This window comes from Gobio gobio, assembly GCF_949357685.1.
Source record: "Gobio gobio genome assembly, chromosome: 2".
Lineage (NCBI taxonomy): Eukaryota > Metazoa > Chordata > Actinopteri > Cypriniformes > Gobionidae > Gobio > Gobio gobio.
Genome location: NC_137098.1, coordinates 26,227,303 through 26,253,786, shown reverse-complemented (window position 1 = coordinate 26,253,786; position 26,484 = coordinate 26,227,303). Strand labels below are relative to the sequence as shown.

Genomic DNA, 26,484 nt, shown 5'->3' with positions numbered 1-26,484 from the left:
TTTTGGACTTCCTAACTGACAGACCCCAGAATGTTCGATCAGGATCCACCTGCTCCACGTCCATCACACTCAACATTGGTGTACCACAGGGCTGTGTGCTAAGTCCGTTTCTCTACTCCCTCTTCACCTCCGACTGCAAGCCTGTGTATGGAACTAATTCCATCGTCAAGTTTGCGGACGACACTACGGTGATCGGGCTCATCAGCAACAACGATGAGACTGCCTACAGGGAGGAGATCCAGCACCTGGCCACATGGTGCGCTGATAATAACCTGCTCCTCAACACCACCAAAACGAAGGAGCTCATCGTGGACTTCAGGAAGGAGTCAAGAGGCACACACGACACCATCCACATCAATGGAATGGCTGTTGAACGTGTCTCCAGTTTCAAGTTCCTGGGGACCCACATCTCGGCGGACATGTCGTGGACGACCAACACCTCCAGCCTGGTCAAGAAGGCTCACCAGCGCCTCTTCTTCCTGAGGACACTGAGGAAGAATCAGCTCTCCTCGGCTATCCTGGTGAACTTCTACCGCTGCGCAATAGAAAGCATCCTGACCAACTGTGTAGCAGTATGGTATGGGAGCTGCTCTGTTGCGGAGCGCAAGGCACTGCAGCGGGTGGTGAAAACTGCCCAGCGCATCACAGGGACTCCACTGCCTGCCATCGAACACATACAGAGGAAACGCTGCCTGCATCGAGCTCGCAGCATCCTCAAGGACTCCTCTCACCCAGCCCACAGACTGTTTTCTCTCCTGCCCTCCGGCAGGCGTTTCAGGATCCTCCGGACCAGGACCAGCAGACTTAAGAACAGTTTTTTTCCCCAGAGCTGTCTCTTTACTGAACTCAAACCCCCGTTGATCCACTTCCCTCATAAACTGCGAACTCTCCTACCTCACATCTGCCTTCACTTTGTTATTTGCACTACCGACTGTTTATTACAGTAACAACTGTTTACTTATGCATTCTGCACCACCATACCGTAACTGGATTATGCTCATTTGCACTGCCGACTGTATTTACAGTAACAATGTTTACATTTGCATTTTGCACCGTACTTCTAACTGTAATATGCAACCACTTTCCACTGCACTTTTACACTTTCTTTCGGATAGCTCTGTCCATAATTTATTGTACCAACTTAATCCACTGCTATATTCCTCATATTAGCCTAACATATTATTGTATACCTCTAACTGTAAAATTCTGTTCAAGTAATAACCGTCTGTATATTTATTCATAGTACATAGTCACCTGTAAATTCTATTTATAGTAATAGCCATCTGTATATTATATTCATAGTACATATTCACCTGTAAATTCTGTTTATAGTAATAGCCATCTGTATATTATATTCTAGTACATATTCACCTGTAAATTCTGTTTATAGTAATAGCCATCTGTATATTTATTCACTGTATATATTCATCTGTAAATTCAGTTCTGCTTATAGTAATAACCATCTCTCTACTTATACATATTTATATATATTCAGAAACATTTTTATGTCCTGCACTTACGCAACCATTGTATATCCTGCACTTGCTGCTATTGCACTTCTGGTTAGACCTAAACTGCATTTCGTTGCCTTGTACTTGTACTTGTGTAATGACAATAAAATTGAATCTAAAAATTTCAAGAAGAAATTGTCTCACTCGCAACGAGCTGAGACTGGGGAGAGTCACATCGTAAAACTACGAGTGAGCTGACCCATTGTTTGTGCAAGAAAGAAACGTGCCGTTGTTTCATGCAAACGTGTTGAAGTTGTTTACAGACAGTAAAGTCACGTGTAGCCGAACCGGTGTGTGTTGCTGGTCGCCATAGCGACAGCCGTGACACGGGAAGTCTCAAGGACTTCCGGGGTGATTTGTTCTGTGTTTAGTGCGCATGCGCGCCATGTTGTAAACAAACCCGAAGCTAGCGGAAGCATTGGCCTCACAAGTTGGAAGGTGAGCGCAGTACAGCGTTGGGGCTCGCCGAAGCCAATGCAGTGTGTTTTTTGAGCAGTGCTAAACACCTTATCCCTTCTACATTTCCAACCTGTCTTCCTCTCTCATCCATCTTTCCCTTCTCATTAAAGGAATACTGACTCAAAGTATTTAATCTGTGACCAACTCACAAATAACTATTGAAGTTTAAATCTAATGGTAACCATTTGTTGCTTTTACTCACGGTGATATATTGGCAATATTTCTTCTCCCCAATTGTTTAATAGGAAACCTTGACCTTGAAAAAGGTTAAGTGAACCAGTTATCAATTAAATCAGTCATTTATTTTTTAAATTTTTTATTTCAATTTTGTTTTTGTTTTGTTATTATTGTTTACCAATCAGTTTATTTTATTACCTTACTGTACCTCGTGTACTGCTTTGTGTTGTTTTATTTATCTGATTCTATTTCATTTTATTTTATTTGATGATTTGATTATTTCCCCCTCATGCATTTGTTAGTCGCCCTGCGTGCCTACTTTGAATGCTAAATACTATTATCGCTGTGTTTCCACTGTGATTTCCATTTCTTTTGAATAAATGACGATGAGTACCATTGTTTGTTTGTTTTGGATAAAGGGATGATGATCAGGTGAACGTTTGATAATAGTTAATTCCTCTTAGGGATTTTAATTTCCCTATTAATTGTTTTGATTTTACTTTATCCATTTAATTTTTCCAGTGATTGTGAAAACTCCACAGCGCTAGTATCAAGTTCCCTTCTGCTCATCCATTATCCCGCCTAACTTCCTAGAAAGCAGCAACTTTGCCTGTATGTTTATTCAGGAATGAACATACAGACAAACACTTTGCGAGTTTAATAATAAAGTGGAAACAATTCCCTTTTTGACATTGCTGTGTTTGGGTACCCACCCAGTAACAACAATCTCCACTCGCGCTCAGGTACAGTGGACAAGCAGTTGCGACATTGATTTTCTATTTTCGTAAATTTTTCTTTAATTTTCCATTTTTTTAAATTGCTCTTTTATTTTACATTTGATTTTTCGTTTATGATTGAGAAGACTTCATATTGCCAGCATTATTTCCCTTTTTGCTTAGCCACCAAAACTTCCATCTTCAGGGGAAGGACCAATTCTTAGATATATTTATTTGTGGATAAATATACAGATAAACTCTCTGCGAGTTTAATGATAAAGTGGAAACAATTCCATTTTTGATATTGCTTTATTTAGGTATTCACCAAATGACAGCAGTTTCCGCTCACAGATGAGCATAGTGGACAAGCATAACAGTAGCAGAACGATTGGTCGACTAGATCCACCTGTCGCTGAGTCAGTCTCCCTTCTCCCACTCTCTCTTCCAACTCCATCTTTGTCTCCCACTCTCTCTTCTACCCAAGCTATTTCTGGAACTGAACCTGTGAGAATCAACCAATGATTACAAAAATCCTTAATTGAAAGTTTCCAATTTCAGGTTTCTTAAACAGGCGGGCAATCCATTTCCCCTCTAAGGTTGGCGTCCTACCCATCCTAAGTCAAAGGAATTGATAAGAGGAATAACAAGCGACTGCCATTCACGTAACGCTCTCAAAAAAAAAAAAAAAGAAGAAAGAAAGAAAGAAACGCGTTAACAGGGTTATGGTGGCAATCCTATAAGAGAAAAGAAAACACGATTACTGATGTTAACATTTTCATCCTGTCAGGGGAGTTATATAGCAACAGTAATAGTGTGACTGAAGACATTGTAGTCAGTTATTAAAAAAAAAAAAACATACTCAATTGATTACTTTTCCATTTGATCTTCTTTGAAGTATCTCCATCTTTGCCATTTACAAATCTGATATCACATCCTTCCCTTTGGAGGAAAGAACACCTCTCTTCCCCTTTTCATTGGCAACCACTTACAAAAACACAACACAAATTTTGTTTTACAAATTCGGAATTCTATCTGCTGTGAGCATTACTCTGTTTTGTCTTGTTCTCTTTCTCTCTCTTTTTCTCGCCCTCCTCATCTGGGTCCTCCAAGTTGCATGCACTATCTTTCTCCCACAGAGACTACAAGTTAGCACCACACGCCACGAGAGACCCCCCTGTTCCAGCAAGCAACACGTAACTGCCCAACACACACTTAGCTTACACACCCTTAACAATCTGTGTCAGTCTCTTTTCCAGGTCTCCTCGCTCTGTGCTAACATGCCCCGCACTCCTGATCCCATAAGTCACTGGGAAGACTTAGAAAAATGGTTGAGTGCAGTGACAGACAGCCTCCTACCCCAGGCTGCCAACAGTCTATGGCAACACACACAAGAGCAACTGGATGCCAACATGTCAGAAACCATAGCACAAGATCCAACCCACAGCTACAACTACAAAGAGCTAGCAAAGATCACTGGCTCCCTGTGCCACACGCTGATAGCCAAACTCAAACGGAGTGGCAAGAAAGAAACCAACCTCCAAAAGGAGCTAACCCATGCGAAACGACGCATAGACCAGTTAGAACTGGAAGCACAGGACCAACGGAGAGAGTCCGACGAGACGGAGCAGAACACCCAAGAAGAGATTAGAAAGCTCCAAGAAACAGTAGCGAACACAACCAAAGAATTAGAACAATCAAAGACTGTACAAGATGAACTGGCCAACAAGCTACAGTATGCAGAGGAACTACTGGGAAAAGCCAAAGCCAACTTCGCAGACAAGAAAGGCCGCATAAGGGCCCTTGAAAATCAAATCTTGAAGGGGCACTCAACGAGATCCGCCATCTGAATCAACGGCTCGACGATGAAAAGGAAGAGTCTGACTCAATCAAAGAGGAACTCAAGCACGCTTATGAAGCATCGTCAGGAAAACAAGAGAGCCAACCTGAATGTCTCGTGATGGAGTCAGAACCTGACCCAACACCTGTCGCCGCTCCACTCGGAAACCTCCAACAACCAGAGGAGGATGAAAACACTTAAGTACCAGAAAGCGCCATCTTGGTTGTCTTTCAGTCCTGCGAACAACAGCAAACATGCCACAACACTCTACCTTTCTCAACACAAACTCCAGTTCCTCAACTTCTGGGAGAACTCATCGAAAAGGGGGTGGCAAAGAAGTTCTACCTCTCCATCACGCTAGAACACCATGTCCAGCTAGAGGCGCTAGTGGACACGGGAGCAGACATCACACTCATGTCTGCTCAGCTGTTAGAGGAAATTCAAGAGAGAACTAAACGATCCAGTGGGACACTCAGACTTCAAAAGTGTGCACTCAACATTCAAGCCTATTCCCACACTGGACTGCGATTGGAGCAGGTGGCCCCAATCCACCTGACCGTCGGACCAATTAGCCTGATACACCCAGTGTACATCTCCCCACTGGACACACATCCCCTCCTCATCGGCAAAGACCTGCTGAATCATTTTGAGCCTTTAATAGACTTTAAACACCTAAAGATATGGGCCCAAGTTCGAGAGCCTCTTCCCTTCCAATCACGATGCTCCCCAGAGGCACAATGTCAAGTCACAGACACCAGGTCCAGCTCGTCAAGCAAGACTTCAAGTCCAAAGCAAAGACCAGCCCCAAGCTTGGTGCCACATGGCAAGGGCCAAACACCTCTTCTGTGCGCATTCAAAGCCACAGACCCAGACTCACAAGGCCCTTAACTGATGACGACTATAGACATTCAAGGCGTGGTAGTACCTGACATTGTCCTAGCCTTATGGGCAGAAAAATCAGCCATCAGCCTGAAACTCTTCAGAGCGCTGAAACAAGACAAACCTGAACTGCCACATGCCCCCAAGCATTGTCGCTTCCCTCTAAGTCCTTGCTCATCGACCATGATCACCTCCAAGACGGTCTGCTCTTTAGACATGCACTGGAACGACAGACACTTGAGTCACTACTTCCTGGTTGTCCCTGACATCTACATTGGAGCGGACATCATAATAAGACTCAACGCCTACGTCGACACTGTGAACGAAGTCATATGGGCTCCCCTGTCTCGACAACTGAGCACCTCAGTCAACCTCACAAACCTCCAATCAGGTCAGACAATACCAGAAGTATGTGCCATGACCAACGAACTTGAGGCCATAATACCTGCCTACACATTACACCAAGAGTGTCAGCATCCACCTGAACATGCAATCAGGTCAAAGTCTCAACCACGCCCTAGGCTTCTTCCAACCTTCCCTGAACTGCTCAGAACTGGGACTAACCCGGGAAGCCACACCCCTCATGGAAGTGTCATCTCGTGCTGTGTATGTGCTGTTCAACAACTGTACGGCCAACGACATCAAAGTCCCCAGAGCAAGTCACCTGGGATGGCTCATCAGCCAAATGTTCCACGAGTTTGAGCTCACGGTACCTGTCATAGGCCCCATACCAGCCCAGCTACTACCAGAAGAGAACATCGAACACAAAGCTTTCACAGCACCCCTCAAAACCATTGCTATCATTTCCATTCTGCCAGTGTCACGAGAAGATGTCTGCAGGTCAGAACTCACTAATGACTACCATCTCTCTGTGTACACCATCGCAACACACCCTATGACCGAACCTAACGAACCATTGATCAACACAATCAATGGCCCCTCCAATGACCCTACGGCGGAAGAGCCATACGCAGGGTTCAATGCCCAACTCCAACAAATTCTTAATGAGGCGGACGCCCTCCACAGTGATGCCGACCGACAGGGACTTCGCAAAGTCCTGCAAAAGTACAAAGACTCCTTCGCAAAAGACTCATTGGACTGTGGCCTCACTGACATCCACACGGTACGCATACCGACACACCCAAGTGCGCCACCCACCTTTGTACGGATATATAAGATCCCAATTGCATCGTACGAGCCAGTGCAGGAAATCATTGACTCAATGCTGGAAAAGGGAGTAATTCGTCCTTGCAACAGTACCTATTCAAGTCCAATCTGGCCGGTCCTGAAATAGCCCACCATAGACTATCGCAAGTTGAACCAACAAGTTCCCCTGTCACGATGGCCCATGACGCAACTGGACCAAGAACTTCCAAAAATTAAAGGCGCCACAATCCTTTCAACTCTGGATGTCGCTTCAGGATTCTGGACGATTCCTGTGCACCCAGAGGACCAACACAAACGGGCATTCACTTTCGGGGACCGACAGTACACCTTCACACGGTGTCCCTTCGGATATGCCAACTCACCAGCAGAGTTCAACATCTTCCTCAACAAAGCATGCCCCGGTGCACGAACTAGAGGCAACCTCATCTATGTGGACGATGTTCTCATGAAGAGTACCAATGTCACTGACCATCTAAAAGAAATCGACCATGTCCTGAGTCAACTGAAAAATGCCGGTGCTAAGATCGCCCTTTACAAAGGACAATGGTGCAAAGCCAAAGTCAACTATGTGGGCCTGTGCATCAGACCTCAAGGTATCGAGCCACAATCAAGCCGCACCCAAGCAATTCAGAACATAAAGACGCCCACTAATGTGTCAGAATTGCGCAGCTTCCTGGGCGTATGTAATTACTCACGGCAATTCATTGAAAACTACTCTGACATTGCACGTCCACTCACCTCACTCCTCAAGAAGGAACAACCATTCGTGTGGTCTGAAGCTCAAGACCAAGCCACGAAAGAGCTGAAACAACGCCTCTGCTCAGCCCCATGTCTGGCCTATCCTGACCCAAAGAAAGAATTCTACATGGAAGCTGGATTTTCTAGCCAATGTCTCAGTGCTGGTCTGTACCAACTCCACAACAGAGACAAACGAGTGGTCGCCTATGCAAGCAAAATGCTGCTTCCACCAGAGCGCAACTACTCAGACTGCGAAAAGGCCTTGCTCTGCACAGTATGGGCCATTCAACACTTCTCTAACTACATTGGTGCACAAAAGATCATCATTGAAATGTGCCACCAACCGGTAACCTTCCTCAACAGCCAACGAATCAGAGATGGCGTGGTTAACAACGCACGCATAGCCACCTGGCTAATGACACTCCAAGATCGTGACGTCGAAGCACGCTATGCCCAAAATCACAAATCATCACTGGGCAATGGACTGGCAGCCTGCCAAAACTGTTCCAACGACGTCTCACGGGAAACACCCGAACCTAAAGAACCCCCACAACCAGCACAGACAAATCACAGATACTTTGACGAGAATGTGTGTCAAGGAATGCCCACAGCATACGTTGCCGGCTGCTCCTACAACCACCAAGGCAACCTCAAGGCGGGAGCAGGTGTGGTCTGGCTCAACGACAACCCCTGCCCACCACAACGGTTCCACCTGGGCCCTCACTCGTCTCAATATGCAGAAATAGCAGCCATCCTCATCACCCTCCAAGGTGCTGCAACTCACAACATCAATGAACTGCTCATCTCCTACTGACTCAAATTATGCTCGACTAAGTTTCACATGCCACCTGCATGGATGGAAACAAAACGGGTTCAAAACATCCAACAACAAACCAGTCAAGCATACTAATCTCTTCCAAGCATGCGACGACATCGTCACAAAACACGACATGCTCGTCTATTGGAAGAAGGTCCGCGGCCACTCGCAGTGACCAGGGCAAGACAAAGACTACAACGACCAAACCAATGCACTTGCCAAAGCAGGCGCACTGCATGGTGACCCTTGGTCTTTTGAACCCCTCCCACCCAACCCATCTGTGTCTGTCATCACCCGCCACCAGCACGCCACCGCCGAGCAAAACCTCCTCCCAAGTCGCAATTTCACCTCAAATTTCATATGATGACAACAAATCTCTCCAAACATCGGATGACGCAATCCGAACTATTTCTAACCACCTGTCTGACCCACAGGCGTACCCCATACCTGCCTCTGACCTTTCTGGATCCTCCGACCTCAAGCGTCTCCATGCACTCTTGCACATGCTGCATCTTAAAGATGGTATCCTGGTATATGCCCCTGACGGACTCACTGCGCCTACACTTGTGGTCCCTCATTGTCCAAGGGGGGGGGGGGGGGGGGGTGATGCTCACGCATGCTCACAATGCACCATATGCCGGACACCATGGCGCCAAAGCCACCCACGAAACACTGAAACAAGTGGCATACTGGCCCGGCATGCAGCAAGGTACGTTAAAAGATGCCTGGTGTGTTGCCAATTCCAACCGGCAAACCCAAACCACAGAGATTTGGACTGCCACTAAAAGTCAACTCCGATCGCAGAACGCACTTCACTGCCGAAATCATGCAGGAGGTCTGGAAACTCCTGGGTGTACAGGCCAAGCTACACATCAGCCACCATCCAATCTCCTCCAAGTAGAGCCAAGTAGAGCGTTCTAACTGGACCGTGGCCAGCATGCTGAAGAAATACGTGGCTGCCAACCAAAAGGATTGGGACATCAAGCTCCCTCTGGTGTTGATGGCTATCAGAGCAACTCCTCACAGATCCACAGGGGTGCCTCCCTTTGAGCTGATGACAGGACGGCAAATGACACTGCCACTCCACCTGCTCTATCAGCCGGGTGACATGAGCCTCGTCACAGCCTACACCACCCACCAATACCTGGAAGAGTTGCACCGCCACCTAAGGGCCACGTTCGCCTTCGCACAACAACAACTAAAGAAAAGTGCAGAAGGACGCAAAGCCTACTACGACCAAAAGGCATACCACCAAGAATTTGACTTTGGAGACAAAGTGTGGTATTACAGCTTTGTGCAGTCATGACAATCAACTCCCCACCGCCTGTCGAAAAAGTTCCTGCCTCACTGGAACGGGCCCCATGAAATCGTAGACAAGCTCTCACCTGTCGCCTATCGAATCAAGATGAGCAAAAAGAGCAAGGAGCCAGTCCTACGTTGGGTCCACTGAAACCAGATAAAGAGACACGTGGGCTCCAACCAATAAGAAAAAGGGGGAGACCAAAAGTGACTGACACAGATCAATTTCACTACACACTGCACCACATTTAGAAACATTAAATAGTTTTCCCGAACCCCGTATGTGATAACAAGAGTATCCAGGCGGGATGAACCCACACTATTGAGATGTAACCACTAACAACTTTCTCACCCTACAGGCGGCATCACGACACTCACCTTCTTTCACTTTTCTTTTTCACTTTCCATCATTCTTAACTAAAACAACTTTAAACCAACAGAGAATTGAGGTTAGGGCTAACCAGTGGGATTGACCCCATGCCTCCATTGTACTAGAACACGGATTGCCGAGTTCCATGAGTTAGCGTCATGACACTCTCGCAACCTACCCGGTAGCCAAACGTCTGACTCACCGCTAATCATCTACCTTTTCTCTCTGTTATCAGGATGCTGGTCGGAATCGCCATCCTGTTTATCTGCGCAGTTGGGGTAACACCCCAACCCGACGTCGAGTCAGCCGGACCAGCGTCGGCCATCGTCCTACGTGAACAGCCAGGGCTGTTAATAACGAACTGCAAAATCCACACCCAAAAGGTGTGCGTTCGACTTGAGCCTTGCGATGTTCTTCGGACACATTACGCCGGCAACAACCCCCAAACTACCTGGGCAGGAACCCGTTGGACACCGGAAGCCCTCTCTCATGCGGTGGCAGATGTGGCACACATGCTACGCCAGCTGCAACAAATGACTGTAACCCAAGCTGAGTTAAGCGGGTACAACCGGTGCTTCAAACGATTTTTGGGCACTTTATTGGGGGCCGTGGGAACTCTTTTTAACATCGGCATGAGCTCATTCAATGCAGTAAGCCTGGAGACCATGAGGCGCAACGTGGGTGAAATTCAGGCAGAGATGCCCCAATTACGAGAACAGCTCCATGCCCAAAGCTACGCTTTGCAGGCAGTGGGTAAATCTCTGAAGGGCACTATCACACTTGTGAACACCCACAGCAGTTTTCTGAACCGAACCATCCAGTCGATCAATAAGCTCTCCTCGATAATAGATAATGATCTCGCTCAGATTCAACTTGTAACCGCACTAATGTCCGATATGTTGCGTGAAATCAGTTCCTCTATTGACAGCTTAGCTATGGGTAGGATCCCACTGTACTTAATACCCTTCAGTCTCGTCCAAGACATCCTGGCTTCTGCTATTAACGGTCCTCCCAGCCCAATTCAGGCCCACCTCGCCTATTCACTCGGTAGCGCCATTCCATTGGCTGTCGACCCGGAGATGGGTGACTTAGCTTTCCTAATCAGTCTACCCATCATAGAGTCAAACAACATCTATAGGCTAAAAGACGTAGTGAACGTAGGATTTTGGCGGGGAGACACCCATGTCAAAATACACACTCGAGTTTGTTGCATATCACGGTAACAACGAACAGTTGTACCTCACCCCAAACCTGAGAATGTGCACGCTAACAAAAGATATACATTACCTGTGCCCGAGTAAGCCGTTCATTCGCGAAAACGCGGAGGGAATCTGTGGCCTGGGGCCCATGCAAACTGACGCGCGTTGTCCTGCTGATGCCACCCCCCGATTTCAAGTAAAGAATACGCAAGCCGAAATCATCGGTAACCGATGGTTGGTTAGCACACCCGCGCAAACAGCCACACTAACGTATGACCAGCACGACACCGTCATGCGAATTGCGCTGCTCAATCACACAATGTGGATCGACGTGCCCAAAGGTGCGATCCTCCACATCGATGACTTAGCCCTATACCACTTATCCGATGAGGCGGAGCTTGAAATACCACAATTTTTCAAACAACATACCCTCACTCTTGATCCCAAGTTGGAACAGAGGATCAAGGAGGAGGGAACTCAATTGATTGACTTGGCTCCAATCGACAAAGCCCTAGAGGCAGTCGCTCGCCTCCCGCCTCCCGGCTCTCCCATAATTCAGTCATGGTCGGCCGCTGACACGGCACTGTGCGTCTCCACAGTCGTGAGTTACCTAATAACCCTCACCTTGGCCTTCCTCCTCCACCGGAGGATGAATGCAGTACAAGACGCAATGAACAAATGCCCCGGCAACGTACCACGAATTTTCAGGCGTGACCGTGACTGTGAGCGACCCAAACCTGAAAACTCCGTCGACCTTCTCGAGATTACGCCCTCACCTGCGCGTCGCACCCTCGAGAACTAAGGGAACCTCGGAAAAGTGCCAAGCCCCACCATAGTTACGAACCAATCGCCCCCTATGCCCACAATATCCCTGCTTGAGAAACAAGAACTCGGCTAGTAATGGAGTGTTGTGTTGTGTTTGCATGTATGCCTGTCTGTCTCTCTCTCTCTCTCTCTCTCTGCCTGTTTCTCCAGTGCTCACCAATGGCCTTGCATGGAACATCGCCGACCGAAAGGGGGACTTTAGGATTATCTATTGAACAGGCCTCGATTCACAGACACATCAGACTTCAGGGACTTCCTGAAACGGTTCCTGAATGGGCCATTAGCAAGCATTCAGGAGATCCCAAAAACATGGGTTAAAACACACTCGTCCTCCTTTGACAATGACCATTTCTCAAAGACCCTCTTTGTTATCCAGATACAAAGACTTCTATGTAACCGACTAGGAACTGAACTATATGAACCACGCACAATGACTTTGTCCAGGGTCAAACTATTTCAGTGCCACCGGTTTTTGCATGATTCTCCTTTTCAAATATATGTTTTTGTACCGGGGAAATCACTAAGAAATCTCCTGACAACGTGTATCAATGTATTATGTATGTCTCATAGGATCTGCGGAGTGTTATATAACTAGACAGTTACCCCATCATAATCACTATCATCATGCCCTCCATATATGGGAAACACGTGCTGTTTGGTATGTATGAAATAGTTAAATGATGACCCATATTTCTGTCCAAAGCACAGTTCTGTATAATGTACCATATTTGCAATTTGAAAATGATGCGTTTGAAATGCTCGTCAGAAGCCAGCGGAATCTGCTATCACTTATCACATGAGGCAAAACGCTAATAATATACGAGAACGGGAGCACTGGGCGGGAGACCTGCCCACAACAATATCTGATTGGCTGGAACACCTCCAGGGGCAGACCAAATGGATCTGTTAAGACAGGGATCAACAGTTGATACGTTCCCTCTTTGCTGAGACATTGTTTTGTGCGTCTAGCCACTGTTTGCAGTAACAACGCTGCAGCTGACTCGTGCTGGCTTCATCATCTTCTTGCCTGCACGTTTCACCAGCACTAAGAGCCACCAAAGCTCTTTCCAAACTCCACGACTGCGTTTGAACCTCGCCTAACAAACTTCAGTGAGCGCATACAACAGCCACGAGACGCAGAGGAAGCCTGTTGCGCAGCAACGACGAAGCCTTACTCAGCGCAACCCGGAACCCGAGACAAGCTCCTCCCGGCAGAGCCACCCTCAACAACCAGATCGCCGAGCCTGCAAAAGCAACGACCGCCCGCCAGCCAATCAGCGCCGCAGCCCTTCCTTACGAAAACAGCCCGCGCTTCAAAGAGCAGTCAGACAATGCAGGTACAACTTTCATTTCTGGCCGAGCTGATGGAAATTGTGTCGAGCAGACACACTAAGGGTTTAATTACTTGATTCTCTCAGGTCGTGGTTTAAGAAATAGCTGCTAAAGCTAGAAGGTTGGGGTATGTCTTAGAATAGCTCAGTAAGCTCAATAAAGTCTTGTATTAATTTTTCATCTAAACGTGTGTCTTGTGCTTCATGCTCATAAGTTGTTCCATTAAACTGTCGATCGTACGTTACCGTGCTCATATGTTCATTGATATGACTCATATCAATGAACATAAAATTAATTATATTATTTCTGATGGCCAGGAAGTAATATTCTGACCAGAATGGATAAGATAACTCTAATATCGACGTGTCGCTGGACGAATAGTTGATGAGGTGTTAAATATTAATTCTGAATTATTCATATAGGTGATTCGGTTCTTTTAATTGTAAATCAATTCCCCAAGAGTTATTTGACCTGAATATCCCTTACACAACAGTGTTAATTGAAAATTAACAACACAATACTTCTATAATCAGAGCATGAGACTCTGAGTGAGATCAGTGACTTAAGCCACTACATGACGATTATACCAACATCATTGTATAGCCAACATCACCTAATCACATTTTCTCTTGGCATTCCTTACCTCAACAAATTAGCTTTCTAAACACACCGTTAAAGCAGCCAGAGAACAAACTAATGTTAAAGATTTAAGGGTCAAGAGCCCAACTAAAGCAAACACTCATCTCCATCATGGTGACTTCAATTAAACTATTATTTTCATTAAAACAGAAATAACAGAAATAAAGTCAGTCTGGTAAGTAATGTGTGAAGCTGGTAGTGCTGTTTGTGGAGTTGTTTAATCCTCCTCTGCTGAGATCTTCAGAGATTTAATGTCTTCTTTTATCTTCTGTTATTTCATCTAAAGCTGTGGCTTAAGTCAGTTGTAGTTCTTGTGTTTCTCTTTCCTTCTATGATTCTGCTCATTATCATCAGGTGTTCATCACTAATGCTCAATCATTACTTAATTCATCACTTAATTTTTTGATTGCAATGAGTGTCTTATTTTAGTGAACTCAATTGAAATAAGTTCAAAGTACTCATAGCTATTGTTTTCTAAAATTAAAAGAATTAAGGTAATCAGTGTCCTCAAAGTTAATGAGTTAGCTTAATTTACTAGATTTGACTTTTTGTGTGCTATTGTGAGCTAGCAGTAACTGCAAGCACTCTGAGTTCATTTAAAGTTTGTAATTTCAGCTGTTTTACTCAATATAGGGAAGGTTCAGCTATTTCAAGTATTTGAATGCAGTGTAAAGTTCAATTGTATATTAAGAAAAATCTTTTTTCTTGATTAAAATAAGTGCTGATTACTCATAACTATTGTTTTTTATAAACTTAAATGGTTTGAGATAATTGGTGTCCTCAAATGAAATGATTTATTTGAACTTATTTGGTTTTACAGTGCAGCAATTCTTTACGTGGTCCTGTTCTGATGCTCACGTGTCCACTGTTGGAGCTTTCTGCAGTGGACAGGGGTCAGCATGGGCCCCCTGACTGGTCTGCGGCTATGCAGCGCCATAATCCTAATAAGGTTGCAGATTAAGTTACTTATTTCTTAGATACTTAGCTTTAGTTATTGAGTTTAGCTTTTATTGTGCATTGGTTTGCTGACAATATTTTGTGCACATAATAGCATTGCCAATTGCTCTGTGTTAAACTGCAGCGGATCTGGGTCATGCTGTATTTATGTGGGCAGGGAGGCACATGTCGAAGGAACAAGTGCACAGTAATGCACTTCTGTGGGCTGAGGCGACTTCCCTCCATCATTTATTCATGCCTATAACAGACTGTAAAATAGAGTGCTGGTAGCGTTAGCCTTTTTGTGCTGATCTAGAAATGGCTATCTGCAAGCGGTGGGTGAGACATAAAATGGGCTAAAAGAGGCAAACAAAACTAGAGAATCCCTTACCCCCAGCAGGAGACTGATCACACTGCAGGCCTTTGAAACCTCCTGTCGGCATTTTCTGTATCAGACAAGAAGCTAGAGTTTGATCCAGCTTCTCCAAGGAAGACACCTGAAAGGCCTTAATATAAACATAAGAAACATTATAAACTTGACAGTTCTTCAAAGAGTGAGGCACTAGCCTATAGTGCAAATATAATTCCCAAACACTTCCTCCATCTGCCATTGGTCATACAAAAAGATAGTCCAGTCGCAAAGTCACTCCTTTAGTTGAACAAAAGCAGACATGTTAGATGCTCAAAAAAAAAAAATAATAATTTTTGATAGCACCAGAGAGCAACTTTTCAGGGGAACCAACATGAAGAACAAATGACTTATTTATAGTTGTTTCTACATATTCAGCTGGGATATAAGTATTTTAACACTGAAAAATTATACACTGAAAAATTAAGATACACCTTTAAATTAAATCAGTTAAACAGTTAGAAATACAGTATATACATTTACTTGTGAGTTAATTAAAAATATCAACGCAGAATGCCATTAACCCCTAGAAGTCTGAGCTGTTTTGGGGCCCTTTAGAAGTTTTTACATGCTCTGACATTTGTCCTTTTTTCAGTTGCTTATAAACATATTCATGGAAAAAGTGTAATTACACTGTATTCAGCACAAACTGGGCTAATATCTAGGCAACATGTATGTACATGCTTGTATTTTTGAGAGAATAATGTTTATGCGTGGTTTTTGAAAAAACAAACTCTTTTTTTTATTTTTATTAAGGCCTCAAAACACAATAGATATGTGTCCACAATACTTTTCATTAATGTGTGTTGTTGATATTTTGCTTCAAACTGATGTGAGAATCATTCACATAAAACAATATATTAATTTACATTTTGTAAGACATTATTTCTTTACAAAGGCAGTATGCGAGGAGGCGTGAACGTTAATGAACAATGCTGGGTATCACACCTGAGATAACAAAATAACACATAATGGGCTGCATAATGACCTGCATAATGAATGAGCTTCAGGCATGCGACTGAGAGGGAGCAACAGGACAAAGGAAATATATATATATATATATTTGTAGTTTATTTAGAATGTAGTCAACAAAGGCCTATTATATTTTAAAGGGCACCTATTATGCCCCTTTTTACAAGATGTCATATTGGTCTTGGGTGTCCACAAAATTTGTCTGTGAAGTTTCAGCACAAAATACCCCACAGATCATTTATTATAACGTGTTGAAAATGTCATTTTGAGGCCTGTCTATAAAAAGGGCTGTTTTGGTGTGTACCGCTTTAAATGTAAATAAGCTGCATATCCCCGCCTGGTCTTTAGAAGAGGGCATAGCATATACATCTCTCCTGTGCATGACAGATTGCCTAAAGGTCGCACAGGGTGGGTCTATGTTAAAATGGCAGTGTCAGTCAAACCTTGCGGGCGGGCCTTTGCAGTGTGATGTCACACTGCAGAGAATCTGAGAACAGCTTGTTCTGAAACACTGCTTATAATTTTTGGGGATTAAAAAAAAATACTGGGTGTATTTTTATTGTTATAGGGTGGTTGTTTACACACACTGTCAACACACATTTATGTTCAAACATCATGTAAAAGTGGATTTTGCATAATAGGTGCCCTTTAAATGATCAAAAGATTTGACTACACTGCAAAAAATGCTCTTCTTATTTAGTATTTTTTCTTGTTTCCAGTCCAAATTGTTACAAACTGCTCAGGCAAGAAGGCAAGGACAGGTGAATGTAGAACTCAAAGGAAGATTTACTGAAGAACAAGCAGGTATACACTTTACAAACACAACGGATATATAAAACGGTGACCAGACAAGAAGTGAATGATAGAAACACACGCACAAAGCTCTTTCTGATTCTAATTCTAATGGCAGAAGCTGAACATATTATGAATTAATTATAAGCCCAAGGTATACTTCTGCCGCTTGTGTTCCTTGACGGTCCGTGAGACATAATGTTCATCATTTGGAGGGTCCACGGATGCTTGCGTACAGCCTGTCCAATTTTTGTGTCCACGCAGACACAAAATGCACAACAGCATATGTGCAAGGTGTATGCGGAGACAGAAGATTCCAGTAGGTAGCAAAAAAGCAATTGTAATGTATTGTACAGTAGTCAAAGAAGAATGATACTGTTCCAAGAACACTAAACAGAGCAGCATATCCTTCTCCATAATTTTTGTTTGAAATCCAGCCCTTTCAAATCTACCCTTTCTGTCAAAAATAATAGAAAATGCAGTGTCCTCACAATTATGCTCCTTTTTAGAAAGAAATTGTATCTGTGAGGATTTCCACACTGTAAAACCCAACAAGTTAAGCAAACTCATTTAATTTGAGGAAACTGATTACCTCAATTAAATTGAGTTTAACAAACTTAATTGAAGTAAAGAAAAACTGTAGTTATGAGTACTCTGAACTTATTTTAATTGAGTCCACTAAACCAAGGATACTTCTTAATATCCAATTAAACTTTACACTGCCTTCAAATACTTTTTACAGCTAAAACTTCACTATAATGAGTAAAACAACAGAAATTACAAACTTTAAATGAACTCAGAGAGCTTGCTAGTTACTGCTAGCTCACAATAGCACACACAAACTTAAGCAAACTCATTACATTTGAGGAAACTTATTACCTCAAATAATTTGAGTTTAAAAACCAACAGTTATGAGTACTCGAAGCTCATTTCAGTTGAGTTCACTAATATAATTTTTTTAAATGATTCTTAATATATGTTGCAGTTGAGTAATTAAGTGATTAATTAAGTGATGATTGGGCATTAATTGTGATCACCTGATGATAATGAGCAGAATCACAGAAGGAAAGAGAAACACAAGAACTACAACTGACTTAAGCCACAGCTTTAGATGAAATAACAGAAGATAAAAGAAGACATTACATCTCTGAAGATCTCAGCAGAGGAGGATTAAACAACTCCACAAACAGCACTACCAGTTTCACACATTACTAACCAGACTGACTTTATTTCTGTTTTAATGAAAATAATAGTTTAATTCAAGTCACCATGATGGTGATGAGTGTTTGCTTTAGTTGGGCTCTTGACCCTTTAATCTTTAGCATTAGTTTTTTTCTCTGGTTGCTTTAAATGTGTGTTTAGAAAGCACATTTGTTATGGTAAGGAATGCCAAGAGAAAATGTGATTAGGTGATGTTGGCTATACAATGATTTTGGTATAATCATCATGTAGTGGCTTAAGTCACTGATCTCACTCAGAGTCTTATGCTCTGGATATAGCAGTATTGTGTTGTTAATTTTTGTATTATTAATAATAATGGCTACATGATTAAACAGCACAAAATCCAGCACTGTTGTGGTAATTGAATAATATGTAAGATTTCAAAACCATGTAGTGCTCAAAAGGTTTTAATCTATGGCATTACTTAGACACACACAGACATCAAGAATCTGCGTAAGCATCTCAACAATGGTGACAATCAATGAAAAGCTTCATGCTGCAGTGCATGCTGGGTACCACCGATCAAAACTCCCTCATGGGTCCCAGCATGCATTGCGGCATGAATACATTATGCATCTGAATTGTGATTGATTTTCTTTGATTCTTACTATTTGCTTTTACTTTTGCTGTGTTTGTGATGTTTTTGTAGCTTGTTTTATGTTCAAAGTTGATCTTTATCTGAATATTTTTTTTTATTGTCACCATTGTTGAGATTCATACTCTGATTCTTGATGTCTGTGTGTGTCTAAGTATAGTTGTAGATTAAAATCTTTCGTGCATTAATTTTATTTATTTCAATCCTGCATATTGTTCGATTACACAACCATCCTGGATTTTGTGCTGTAAAATCACATGGGTTCTATTATGAATAATACAAAAATATAACAACACAAAACCTCTATAACCAGAGCATTAGACTCTGAATGAGGTCAGTGATCTGCAACCAACACCAGCTGATCATATTTTCTTTTGGCTTTTCTTACCATAACAAATATGCTTTGTAAACACAGTCAAAGAAGCCAGAGTAAGACTTGCTCTGGCTTCTTTGACTGTGTTTACAAAGGGTCAAGATCCCAACAAAAGCAAACACTGAACACCATCATGGTGAATTCAAACAAAACTATTATTTTCAATATACATACATATATATTTATATGTATATTCAATATACATCAATAACAGAAATGACAAATAAAGTTAGTCTGGTTAGTAATGTGTGAAGCTGGTAATGCTCTTTGTGGAGTTGTTTAATCCTCCTCTGCTGAGATCTTCAGAGATTTAATGTCTTATTTTATCTTGAGTTGATTTCATCTAAAGCTGTGGCTGTAGTCAGTTGTAGTTCTTGTGTTTCTATTTCCTTCAGTGATTCTGCTCATTGGTCACCACCAATTCGCAATTATCACTTATTTAATCACTTAACAATACAATTATTATCCAATTATCATGCTGGGAACTAGAAATGTTCTCATTCAAACTCATTCATTTTGAGTTCTGTTTCAGTCATTGTGTCCACACAACATTCGGTAATGTTTGAGTGCAGTGAACTCATTTTTATTTAGTAAGTGCAGTCAGGATTTAGACAGTATCATAGTACTGAAACTGCTCTCATCAGAGTTACAAATGATTTACTCTCATCATCCGATCTTTCTATTAGTGTCACTCGATCTTAGCGCTGCATTCGATAATATCGACCACAACATTCTTTTGAATAGACTTGAAAATGATGATGGCATTAGTGCAATTGCATTGGCATGGTTTAAATCATACTTATCTGACCGTTATCAGTTTGTAGCAGTAAATGAAGCACTGATCACAAGTTCAGTATGGAGTCCCGCAAGGCTCAGTGCTAGGACCGTTGCTCTTCACCCTGTACATGCTACCACTGGGAGATATCATTAGGAAGCATGGCGTTAGTTTTCATTGTTATGCTGACAATACTCAGCTCTATATTTCTTCACACCCTGATGAAACTTACCAATTAACAAGATTAACGGAATACATAGCTGATATAAAAAATTGGATGACTAGTAATTTCCTGCAACTTAATTCAGAAAAAGCTGATTTTTAATTATTGGACAAAACAACTCCACAAGTAGTAACCTAGAATACTGTCTAACACTTTATGGCTGCTCTGTCAAGTCCTCGTAGTCATTTAGGATCTTGGGTGGCTCTTTGATATCAATCTTTCATTTGAAAGCCAAGTTTCTAGCATCTGTAAAACTGCATTCTACCATCTTAAAAATATATCTAAATTACGGCACATGCTTTCAATGCAAAATGCTGAACAGTTAGTTAATGCGTTCATGACCTCAAGGCTAGATTATTGTAATGCTCTAATGGGTGGTTGCCCTGCTTGCTTAACCCTCTCGAGTCGGCGGTCGCGCCGACGCGATCTGCTCGCTTTTTTTCTTATCAGTGCCAAAGAGACTCAAATATCTCTGTCGTTTTTTATCATTCAGGTCAGTGTTATACATCATTATAATCTGTGAAGTTTCTATTTTTTTTTAGTACAGTCACAATAAAAACAAATTGATGTGCTTTTTGCAAAATAAAGAAATCAAACATGACGCGCGATCTGTAGCCTCTCTGTCAAAGACATTCATTCAGATAGTCTTCAGAAAATGACCTCTAGCTTAATGAATACTTGTCTCACAAACATGAGACATATGTCTACAGAAACGTTGAAATGTCAGGTTTTAAACAATGTAAACCAAATCAAAAACAAATATTCTATTTATGTAATCTGTTTGAAAGCAGAGAGAGGTTAGTCGTTCCTCAGCGGCTCATTATACACTAATGCGACCACGCCCATGGAGCGCGCATTCTGTTGAGATTCAAATACTGAGGCTCCGGAGGCGACACCCACACATCAGCTCAAACAAACACATCAAGTACTGCATTCCTACTACAACTACATCGTTTTGAGACACGTTTAATAATCCTGGAATAATTCTCCATGTTCAACTGTTCAAAAACCTGCGCGAGGACGCACTGAAGGTTTCTTTGTTTAAATTAGCTCAAAATTACTGTCAGATGTAAGTAATTACCTTGACAAACTATATATATCATTTAAAAGATCTAAGACTCAAGCTTCCATTTTTGACCTCTGTTTTATTCTCAAAGTCATATAGTGACCGTAATTTGTTAATATGTGTCAGGAGTTATGAATATGAAAACCGCGTCGGTACCTTCTAAAGATTGTAATACGAGTGTCAGCTGATCTCATTAATAAAACACTCCTCTATTCTCGTCATGAAGACTCACGACAAAACAACATCCCTCAGGGCTTTTAGTTCAAAAGTGTGCAGATGAGGAGAAATATTGATAGATTCTCATATGTCTGTGTCAAATTTCTATACAGAGAAGTGTTATTTATTCAATCGCAGATGTAATCATTATGAGTGCTCGATACTCTGATGTGTTGTGTTTTCAGTTCATACTGGCAGCCGGAGAGCGCTCCGTGCACATGTAGTCCATATATACCACGCATGAAGATACAGTACCATGTGACATTAGCTGCGTCCTAATTCGCATACTATCCGTACTAAATAGTATTCGAAAAAATAATTAGTATGTCCCAAATCGTAGTATGTTGAAAAAAGTATTCCAAAGATTCCCGGCTGGTCTACTATTTCCGGTCAGAATTCGAAGTGCAGATCGATGCGCACTCTAACGGCTGATATTGCCCACAACCCATTGCGAAATGGACGAGGATTCAATTAGAACAAATAAACAAACAAAAAAAGTGTTAAAAAACTACAAACATGACGGTTATGCGAGTCTGACGGTTAAGTTGAGAGGGTTAGATAAAGGGGTTTGAGTGAGCAATTATCAGTTTTTAACCTGACGAAAATATATTTATTCAATATTATCCACATTATATTTCACCTGCAGCAGCATTGAAAACTTTTGTAATGATACGTTTGGCCATTAACTTTTAAATGCATCATTATATTTAAACTGCAAACACATGAGGGGAGTCTCTGCATTAAAGACCCATGAATGGCAGATCAACATGCTACTACATTTATCTCCGATACTGTAGGAAATTAAATTGAATGTGGAGGATTTGAACCATGACGATGATTGACAGGGCAGTTTAAACAGTGACGGGATGCATGTAACTAAGCGACAGAGTCCGTTAAAGATGACGAAGTAGTATGTCCCAAAGCTTGCATATTCTTCTGCTACACACTCAAAAGTATGTACTTTTTCTTCACAAAAAGAGTACATACTTTTAAGATGTAGTATAAGTAGGCGAATTGGGACGCAGCAATTGACATTAACAGCTTCCAGAAATCCCTTCAACATGCAGATAGACACGTTTGAAGATAACAAACACACAATTGCGACAATATATGGCTTATCTGTGTTATTTATACCATGTTGGGTGTTTTCATAATAGATTATATTTATAATGCAATGCTATTCGAGCTTTTATCATTATGCAGAATATTGTAAAATTATTTATTTTCTGTCTGATTTTTTGATCCAAAGCCAAATGAGATCACATAAGGTTATTTAAAACATTTGACTTGTGATATAAAGTAAGTTTGGAGTAAAAACATGGTTTTAAGCTCATTAATTGTTGTGTTTTAATAAATTGTTGTAATAAAACAATCTATATTATCTGCCACAACAATATATGATTTATTAAACCATAATTTATGATTTAAGTTTTCTGGTCTACCTTTATGAAAAAACTCTGCACCGTGCCCAAGCAGAATTTCCCCTTGGGGACAATAAAGTTAACTAATTAACTAAGCAAAAACTCACTTCATTTTGATTTTCCCCCCAGAAATTTGTACTTATCTAGTAAATTAATCTTGATTTAAGAATTTCAAATATTTGGACTGGAAACAAGAAAAAATACCAAATAAGAAGATAATGTTTTGCAGTGCAGTCAAATATTTTGATCATTTAAAATATAATAGGCCTTTGTTGACTACATTCCAAATAAAATAAACTACAAAAAACTATATTTCCTTTGCTCTGTTGCTCTGTCACATAGGCCTACCTGAAGCTCATTCATTATGCAGCTCATTATGCAAATTATTATGTTATTTTGTCATCTCAGGTGTTCTCATTATTATTCATTAGATATCACGCCTCCTCGCATGTTGGCTTTGTGAAGAGAAACTGTCTTACAAATTGTAAATTAATATATTGTTTTATGTGAATGAGTAGGCTCAATGATTCTCACATCAGTTTAAAGAAAAAACTCTAAGCAAATACACACAGGAGTCAAAAGTCTTGTGAACACATCTATTGTGTGTTTTGCCTTAATTTTAAAACAAATGTTTTAGTTTTTTCAAAAACCGTGCATACACATTTTTCTCTCAAAAATACAAGCATGTACATACATGTTGCTCACATATTATGGTAGCCCAATTTGTGCTGAATACAGTGTAATTGCACGTTTGCCATTAGTGTGCTTATAAGCAACTGAAAAAAAACATAAATGTCAGAGCATGTCAAAACTTCTAAAGGGCCCCAAAAGAGCTCAGACTCCAGAGGGTTAATAAATAAACTGCAGCTGGTCCAAAACGCAGCAGCTCGAGTTCTTACTAGAACCAGGATGTATGATCATATTAGCCCGGTTCTGTCAACACTGCACTGGCTCTCTATTAAACATTGCATACATTTTAAAATCTTGCTTATTGCTTACAAAGTAATAATGATTACTAATTAAATGGTTTAGCTCCCAGTACTTGAGCGAGCTCTTAACATATTATACCCCATCACATCTATTGCTGTCTCAATTCTGGCCAGTTGATAATACCTAGGATATCAAAATCAACTACAGGTAGTCGATCCTTTTCCTATTTAGCACCTAAACTCTGGAACAGTCTTCCTAGCATTTTTCGCTTTACTATGGCATACAAATAACACATTTTAAATGTATATTATTCAAATCAGTTAATGATTGTTAGGTTGCATTAACTAGGTCAGCCCGAACCGGGAACACTTCCCATAACACCTGAAGTACTCATTCCATCATAAAAAGAATGGCATCTATGCTAATGCTAGTCTCTCTGTTTATCCAGAGGTTTACCTCAGTCAGCCAGATCTGGGCCGTATCCAGATCAGATGGTGGACCTGCGCCCAGACATGACCAACGCATCCCTGAAGTGTCTGCAGAGACCGTGTAAATTAGACTCCCCCCTGAAATTGCCTCATCGACACGGCATCCTCATTTAACCCGTCCCCGGCGTGATGACTCCAATCTTTCGAATATTCCTATCTAACAATTGCCTCACCGACACGGCATCCTCAATAAACCAGTCTCAGGCGTGATGACTCCGATCTTTCACTAAAGATGACTCCGATCTTTCGAATATCCCTATCTAATAATTGCCTCACATGATGCATGGCATTGCCTCACACGGCATGATGGCCATGATGGCATGATAACCTAACCCTAACTGGCACCACGGTGGAGACTGGTTTCTCCCAAGGTTTATATTTCTCCATTATGCCACCTGATGGAGTTTTTGGTTCCTTGCCACTGTCGCCTTTGGCTTGGCTTGCTCAGTTGGGGACACTTAATTTTAAATTCTCAATTACTGATCTGCCCGCATTGTCACAATATGATAATTGAAATGAGCTGGATGACATCACCGTTTTCTCCGGAGTGGCTGTACAGCCGAATCAAATTCTGTTGCATTATTTTCCTGTCTAACACTGTGAAGCTGCTTTGGAACAATCGGCATTGTAAAAAGCGCTATATAAATAAATTTGACTTGACTTTGAAAATAATGACATGCACTTGTTGTTGGACTGCCTTGCAGAGGGTAGATGTTGGCTGGCCGTTTTTCTTATAAGCTGAATGATTCTAAAACTGAATTTGTAGTTTTTGGACCACCAGCATCTATTAATCTGGGTCCTTTATTTGTGAATTCTCATGTTAATGCTAGAAATTTGGTAATGATTTTTGATAACGGCCTAAAACTCGATAAACAATCAATTCAGTGGTGAAGAGTGGCTATCATCTCAGATCCATTGCAAAATTTAAAGTGTTTTCAGTAAAGGATTTGGAGACAGTGATTCATGCTTTTCTTTCCTCCAGGCTAGATTACAGTAAGGCTGCGTTCACACTGCAGGGCTTAATGCTCAATTCCGATTTTTTGAAAAAAATTCGATTTTTTTGCAAGGCCGTTCACATTTCCAATTAAATGCGACCTTTTGTGATCTCCTGTGTGAACGTGAAATGACCCAGAAGTGACCCGCATGCGCAGAAGAGTACTCAACTTTCAACGACGTCACTTGTTGTTTACGGAAGTAGCCAAATATGGGTGTCAGCATTGGAGTTCGTTTAGCTTTATTAAAGTTATTTTCGCAACGGAGCCAGCACCGTTACAACCTTCTCATGTTAAGAAGAAAATTAAAAAAGAGGAGGAGAGCAAGGTTTTTGGCCATGGCGTTTTGTGGAGCAGTGGTAGCAACGTCGGTACAGAGAAACGTGTGGGTGCGGAGCCGCCTACTTCAACGTACAATGATGACGTTTGTAGCGTATCAACGACGTGCGGGTCGGATACATGTGACCTGGCAGTTCAGACTGAAGACGCATTTCAAAAGATCGGATATGTATCGGATTTGGACCACATACCCAAGTGGCCTGGGTCGCATTTGAAAAGATCGGATCTGTGTCGTTCAGACTGTCATGAAAAGATCAGATACAGGTCGCATAAGGGCAAAAAAATCGGAATTGGGTCGTTTCAGCCTGCAGTGTGAACGCAGCCTATGTCACTGTACCTTGGTGTGGCTCTGTCCTCCTTATCCCGCCTTCAAATGGTACAAAATGTTGCTGCTAGGCTTCTTACTGGAATTAGAAAAAGGTTTTCTCCTGCTTTAGCTTCACCCTGGTTGCCCGTTGAATATTGTGTTAAATTTAAGGTTTTATTATATGTGTATAAGGGGTTAAATGGCCAGGCCCTTCACTACCAGAAATGTTCAAGGCCTTAAGGTCTTTAAATAGGTTGAAAAATTTGAAATAGTTGTCTTCTGATGTTGAACGTTTTAAAACCTCACTGAAGACATTTTGTCTTTCGTAAGCATTTGGATCAATGAAGTTTTATTCATTTTAGTATTTCCTTGTCAGTATGTTATGTATTTTATTGTTTTATTCTATCATATTGTACAGCACTTTGGTCAGCACTGCTTTTTTTAAAATGTGCTTTAGAAATAAA

At 41.8% G+C, this 26,484-nt stretch overlaps 1 protein-coding gene across 1 annotated transcript in view; it reads right to left on the bottom strand.

The window, feature by feature from the left end:
- Positions 1–26,484, bottom strand: part of LOC307122573 (B-cell scaffold protein with ankyrin repeats-like) — a 244,279-nt gene that overhangs the window by 129,919 nt on the left and 87,876 nt on the right. The window contains exon 6 of the mRNA XM_079810623.1: positions 15,293–15,407. Within this exon, the coding sequence (XP_079666749.1) occupies positions 15,293–15,407 (115 nt within the window). The remainder of the gene's footprint in view (positions 1–15,292; positions 15,408–26,484) is intronic.